Consider the following 7,500-nt stretch of genomic DNA (forward strand, 5'->3'; position numbering starts at 1 on the left):
CTTTGAGACAATGTCTATTGTGAAAAGCGACAGAAATAAAATCTAATTTAAGTGGATTGATTTCATTTACATTTTACTGATTCTTATTGGTTTATTATTTTCTAAAACAGCAGCTCTGATAGTAGGGAATGTTAATATAAATGCACACATTTGAACACGTCGTTGTTTCTATAGTAACAATGGATTCAGAACTCTGTAACTGTTGATGGCATACATTTTTTTTTTCTTTTTTCGCAAAAACATGAGTTTCTTTGTTATTTATGGAAGCTGGAGCTCAGTGGGCAAGATGGTGGACTCTTTATTGGAAGGTTAAGTTCAAATCCCAGCAAACTTCCACTGTTGGGCCCTTAAGAAAGGCCCTTATCCCTTAATTACTCAGTTGTATAAATGAAATAACTGGATGTCAATCTGGAGATGATGCCGTGAATATAACATGTATTTGTAAAAGCCTCTGGTGTCGGTACTTATTCATCATTTATTTGCTCATATACGAAGGTCAGTTTGTTTCAAGTCGAATAGTAATTTCAAAAACCTTAAGAATGGATTGCGGATCTCTGACTTAGAAAATCTTGGAACATATGGGTTTTAGGTTTTACAATGTTCTAGAATGCGACTGGTCTTCTGGAATATTCTAGTGTAAGTGTGTATTCAAGAGGTTCAAATATGAGTTGGTTATCTGGAATGTTCTAGCATTAGGATCTGGTGTAAAGGTTCTAAATGATTTTGTATCACAGAGATTCTAGATTGGGTTGGTTTTCTAAGATGGTTATCTCATGCTTGATGTTCTAACAGGAGTCTGTACTGTAGAGTTTTTAGAATGGGTTTGTTATCTGAAAGAACTAGATTGAGTCTGTATTGTAGAGGTTTGGGCATGAGTTTGTGTTACAGAAATTATAAAATGGTTGGTTGTCTGGGACGTTCTAGCATTAGGTTCTGTCATTGTTTGCAATGTAAAGGTTCTGGAATAAATTGGGTATTTAAAACATTCTACTAAGGCTCTCTAATATAGAATGGTTAGGTTTTCTGAGATGGTTATCTCATGGTAGATGTTCTACCATAAGTCTGTTTTGTAGAGGCTAGAATGGGTTGGTTATCTGAGATGTTCTATCCCAAGTTTCTATTGTAGAGTTTCTAGATTGGGTTGTTATGTGAGAAAGTGATCTCATGCAAGAGGTTTTTGCATGGGTCTATATTGTAGAGGTTCTAGAAAGTTTTTTTGTGGGTTTTTTAATGTTTCAGAATGAGTCTGTGTTGTAGAGGTTCTAGAATTTGTTTGTGTTCTGTGATGGTTATCTCAAGCTAGATGTTCTACCATAAGTCTGTTTTGTACAGGCTCTAGAATAGGTTATTGTCTAAGATATTCTAGCATGAATTTGTTTTGTAAGGGTTCTAGCAGGAGTCTGTATCACAGAACGTCTAGAATAGGTTGGTTATCTGTGATGGTTATTTCAAGACAGATATTCTACCAAAAGCCTGTTTTGTAATAGATCTGGTATGATTTGTTATCTAAGATAATCTAGCATGAGTCTGTACTGTAGAGGTTCTAACATGAGTGTTCTAGAATGGGTTGGTTGTCTGAGATGATCTATCTAATGTTTCTATTGTAGAGTTTCTAGATTGGGTTGGTTATGTGAGAAAGTGATATCAAGCTAGAGGTTCTTGCATGTGTCTATATTGTAGATGTTCTAGAACAGGCTGGTTATCTGGAATTTTCTAGAATAACTCTGTATTCGAGAGGCTATTGACATTTTGTGTGTGTTTTGTTTAATGTTCCAGAATGAGTCTTTGTTGTAGAGGTTCTAGAATGTGTTGGTGTTCTGCTGTATTAGGTTAGGAGGTAAAGTATATATTCTCATTCAGTGGGTATATTTCAGGATGGGTTTGTTGTGCTTTGATGTTCTACAATGAAAATGAAGAGCTCCAGTAAGAGTTTATAGGGGGTCTGTAATAAATGAGATGTGTTCTGGATTATCCCCTGGGTCAGTATCCATGAAGGTATTAGTTCACATGCAGGAAGCCCTTATTTTAGTAAATACGCCTCATTTGTATTTGTTTGTACTCATTAGTCATCTGTCTGTATAAAGTACTGGCCCCCTTCTGCACCCTCAGTAGACCACCACTGAGCAGGTAGTATTGAAGCAATAAATCATTCTTAGCTGTTTAACAGTCCTGATCCAAATCATGGTCTCGCTGAAGATGTTGGGGCAAAAAAGCCCTGAAGGCACCGTTTCCCCTCCTGGGTGTAAGGGGAATTAAATGATTATTGCCGTCCAGCAGTCGAGACAAGGAGGACGCATGACATAAAAACAAGCAATATAACTTTATTGTGCATTATGTACATATTTACAGTCCAGAACAGCAGTATTTCGGGATTGCACAGGCCACTGTGGCACACACACACACACACACACACGCACACACACACACACACACACACATATATACATACACAAACACAGATCTTTGGCTTCGGTTAACAGACACAAGAGTACCAAAGAAATAGGTCCTGTATTGACGTGTACAGCATTACCTGATGCTGTTAGTGGCTTTACCATTGTTGGTTGAATATTACACACATCGAACATGAGAACGGGTACATATACGTGTGGTATTGAATTGCAATAGGATTCCATCAGTCTCTGCTCAGCATCAAACAATTAGAAGGACACACAAGTACAAAGACATGTCTAAAATGACAGACTGAGATCGCGAAGCATGAAATTGTGGGTTTATATGAACTTTAGAGCTAAGCAAAGACAAACAGTCCAAATAGATGGTTAGCATAGCCTAACACACACACACACACACACACACACACACACACACACACACACAGTGTAGATTTCTGCATATGTGTCCAATAATTATTTTGTATATTATAATCATATTCATAACATGACGACAGATGCATAAATATGATTCTTCCGATTATTACGGTTTGATTGGAGAGAGGAGCGGATTCACCGAACAGGACACGTTCTGCTGTTTTCAAACTTGAGACAGTTAACAAAACTCTCAGCTCAGGGATACGGCGGTGATGGCAGATGAAGGAGCACAGCTTTTCACCACAGTAGAAGAAGTGAATGGGGATTGGAGTTCTGGAATGTAAGATAGTTCAATATGTTCATGATCAAGCATTCTGGTTCTAGCATGAGTCTAAAATGAGTTGTTGGATATCTGAGATGTTCTATGGGGTCTGTATTAAAGAGGTTTTAAATTGGGTTGGTTAGTGGAGTGGTTCTAGAACAGGTAGATCTATCATGATTATGTTTGATAAAGGTTCTAAAACCAATATCCCATCATGAGTCAGATTTCTAGAGTTTCTTGATTTGGCTGTTTAGCTGAAAGGTTTGCATGTAGATCTTCTGTATTATAAAGGCTCTAGCATGAGGCCGTTTTAATAGCAATGTAGAATGGGTTGTTATCTAAGGAATTCTAGCATGGGTCTGTATTCTGGAGGTTCTAGATTGGATTGGTTAACTCAGATGTTTCAGCACTGGTAAATTCTTCTACCATGATTAGTCTGAGGAGTCTGTTTCATAAAAGTTCTACAATGGGCTGATCATTAAAGATATTCTAACATCAGTCAGTATTCTAAAGTTTCTAGATTGGGTTGGTTAACTGTAATGTTCTTCCATGGGTGGATCTTCTAGCCTAAGTCTGTATTGTAAACGTTTTAGCATGTGTCTATTTCACTGAGGTTCTTCATTGGGTTGGTTATCTGGAATGTTCTAGCATGAGATGGTATTATTGAGTGTGTATTAAATAGGGTTCTTGAAAGGGTTGGCATTCTGGTGTATTGAAGCTCAATTTGTTTTAGTTCTATATAGTTTCAGGCCACATAAGGATTCTAGAAAGTTGCTTTTTCACATATATCTTGGTTAGTAGGTATATTTCCAGACCTAGTAAGAGCTTACAGAAGGTTTGAAATTTGTCCCATGGGTCAGTGTCCTAGTAGGCTTTAGAGGGTTTTTTAAATGGGTGTTATGGAGATTTCCTTAGAGTGCTCGAGGTTCTGGAATGTTCTGAAACGGGTAATCTACACGTCAGTTCATGCTGGTCCAGAAAGCAAAGTTGATCCGGAATATCTCTGACGGCTCAGCAGGAGGTTAAAACCTCCTGATGGTGGGATGTGGGAGAGTTTATTAATCCATTAATGCTGCTACCATCTAGTGGCACCAACATTGCACTACAGCCTTGCTCTGAGACACAATCCTGTCATCATTTTACTGAGCAAACAAGACAGCTTTATTGTTAAATAAATATCTCCTTCTATCATCCTTCATGTTCACAGTCTCGTCTGTAAGGACTGGATTTATTCCAGAGCTGTATTTTAGACTGGCTGGAGGTTCTGGTGGCTGCAAATTGGGTCAGATAAGAGCAGGGATTGTGGGCTGTCAATCATCTACTATCAGGATACTGGATTAAAAATGCAGTGGATGCAATATCTAGAGGTAAGAGTCTCAGTGTGCATGTGTGTGTGTGTGTGTGTGTGTGTGTGTGTGTGTGTGTGTGTCACTGCCAGCTCACTCTCGGTCTCTCATATCAGATAAACACGTCCTTTTGAGATAAGCAGCAACAACGGAGGACAAGAAAACACAAATATCCACACAATACATCTATCTGATAAGTGACAATGTCAAAGCTAACACGCTAACACGCACACACACACACACACACACACACACACACACACACACACACACACACACACACACACCCTTACACATATACCGGTGTACAAGCCTGCGGGGGTTCCAACTGTCTCTAATCATTCACAGTAACACACACACACACACACACACACACACACAGACCTTCACTTGTGACTGCTTTGCTGACAGCAGAGGATTGTGGGTAAGCACTGAGGGTCCCTGCTGAGACACTTCAAGACCCTTTTCAGACTAAAACAGGAAAAGTCCGTGCTTCAGTCTATTTCAGCATGTAAACAGGAAACAATTGTCCTTCTTTTTTACTTCCTTTCGGAGGAGATCTGATTTTCACTCCTCTCCTTCTTCTACGTATGTGGAGGGAAACCAGCCCACCTGATCGACAGAGTGAGAGAGAGAGAAAGAGATAGAGAGAGAGAGAGAGAGAGAGAGAGAGAGAGAGAGAGAGAGAGAGAGAGAGAGAGAGAGAGAGAGAGAGAGAGAAAGTATTGCATGATAAATCCCCTACATCCTGCACACACATTTTAATTCCATGACCTGGACTTAGTGACCTCATGGCCTCAATACGTTGCGTGTACAAGTGCAGCTACACTCTGTGGCCAAAGATTTGTAGACACCTGACCTGAAGATTAGGTATGTGGGTTGAGGGTCAAAGCTCTATAGCAGGAGATCTTCCACTCCAACCCATATAGAGTAGAGATGGTAAGATTCACTGATTCTTGATGCATCACATGTTTGCGTCGGTAAAAAAAACCTATTTATTTATATAGAATTGTTAGTAGATGCGCTCTACTTTTATTTATTATAAATTATCCAATGATTTGTGACCAGTATTTTGTATGTAGATCGATTTCTCCCTGCTAAACTGTTTCTTCCGTTCTCTCAGCACCTCCGCTGCTACGTAAATATGACGCATCACCACACTACGGGGACGGAGGCGTGTCCTGAGAGTCACATACAATACAGATTAACATGGCAGAGGTAGAGCTGTAACGTCCTGGAGACGGAACAGGGAAAAAATGTCTGGATTGTATTTAATATTTTCTTCTTTTTTCCTTTTGAACTACAAAGGCGTATGTTTGAAAGGGCCATGCGTTAGAGGTCAGAAGGCACTTTGTACTAAATTGATAATTTGCTGTCTGTCTGAACCAAAGAAATAAAATCTGTACCATATTGAATTGCAAAGCATCTTATCTTTTCCACTGAATCGCGTTGTGCTGAATCAAATCGGATTCGGTTCATAATGGGGTAAATCGTATTGCATCGCATCGCATCGGTGGCAGTTATGGAGATGCACATCCCTAATGTAAGGCAACATAGGACTGGAAAAGTCAGGTGTCCCGATACATTTGGCAACACAGTGTCTACACGCGTGACCTTGACTCACCCGGCCGTTGACCTCGCCCCTCCACCAGCCGTTAGTTGTGGACTTGCTGTAGATCCTCACCATGTCCCCTTCCTGCAGCGACAGCTCCCTCATGTCCCGAGAACTGAAATCGTACCGAGCTATCGCCACGCCGATTACCTTCGGGGTCAACACTGAGACGGAAGGAACACAGAAGAGACGGAGAGACTCGCGTTAATGCTTACACTGGTTGACGTGGAAACAAGAGGCATAAAAGAGGAAGCACATGACAATGAGGGTGATGGTGATGAGATACACAAAGGACAGACAGAAAGAAATGGACATGCTGTATGTAGGAAATAGGAAAATAAAGAGGACAAGGGTTGCAGGGGACAAGGAACAAATTCCTGGAGGGGTGAACACTGGAGGTGTTCACTCTGAGACATTTACAATTTTGAAAAGTCTGATACACTGACACCTAGGGACAAAAATAAGAAAATGCTGGAAGCTAGGAAACATTGGAGACTAGGAACACTTTAGACTAAAAGATACTGGAGACTTATTGATATTGAAGACTAAAGAACCCTGGAAACTAGAAGACAAATGGACATTAGACTAAAAGACACTGAAGACTAGAGGACACTAGAGACTACAGGACACTTTAGACTAAAAGACACTGGAGACTTGGGAATATTGAAAACAAGAAAACATTGACATTAGGAGACTTTAGGCTAAAAGACCCTAGAGACTAGGGGACACTCGAGACTAAGGGCATGGGATACTAGACACACTGGACTCTAGGAAACACTAAAGATGAAAAACAATGGACTCTCTGGGACAAAAAGGTGACAGTAGAGTCTATTGGGCCACTTGCTACCAAGGATACAAAAGACTGCACACACTGGACTCTTGGGGACATTGGAGACTAGGAGACACTAAAGAATAAGGACACTGGAGACTCAGGACATGGCATACTAGACATACTAGAGTCTTTTACTCTACTAGAACACTAAAGACTAGGAACTCTAGACTCTCTGGAACACAGCCAACTAGGGGACACCAAAGACTAGGGGACACTATAGACTAAAAGTCACTGGAGACTTGGGTATATTGGAGACTAAAAGGCACCGGAGACTTAGGGATATTGGAGACTAGAAAACACTAGAGAATAAGGGACTTTAGACCAGAAGGACACTGGAGACTAGAGAATGCTGAAATCTAGGGGGCACTGTAGATTAAGGGACACTTTAGACTAAAAGACACTGGAGACTTGGGGATACTGAAGACTAGCGAACACAGGAGAATTTGGGACTTTAGGTTAAAAGACATTGGAAACTATGAGACACTGGAAACTGGGAACACTAGACTATGAGAAGACAATGGAGACTAGAGGCACTGGACTCTTGGGGACACTGGAGACTGGGGGGGGCATATGAGACTAGGGGACACTAAGGGAGACACTAGAAACCAAAGGGACACAAAATC

At 40.5% G+C, this 7,500-nt stretch overlaps 1 protein-coding gene across 2 annotated transcripts in view; it reads right to left on the bottom strand.

Moving 5' to 3' along the window:
- Positions 1-2,301: 2,301 nt before the first annotated feature.
- Positions 2,302-7,500, bottom strand: part of vav3 (vav guanine nucleotide exchange factor 3) — a 103,625-nt gene continuing 98,426 nt past the window's right edge. Inside the window, exons 26-28 of one of the 2 annotated variants that reach the window (XR_014534248.1) lie at positions 6,058-6,209; positions 3,047-5,045; positions 2,302-2,853 (exon numbers count right to left, since the gene is read on the bottom strand). Coding sequence is in view for 1 of the 2 variants with exons in the window: in XM_083545720.1 (XP_083401846.1) it covers positions 5,001-5,045; positions 6,058-6,209 (197 nt within the window). In the remaining variant the exon portion in view is untranslated. Of the gene's footprint in view, positions 5,046-6,057; positions 6,210-7,500 lie in introns of both variants that reach the window. The other variant, XM_083545720.1, reaches the window with a different exon arrangement.

This window comes from Silurus aristotelis, assembly GCF_946808225.1.
Source record: "Silurus aristotelis genome assembly, chromosome: 1".
Lineage (NCBI taxonomy): Eukaryota > Metazoa > Chordata > Actinopteri > Siluriformes > Siluridae > Silurus > Silurus aristotelis.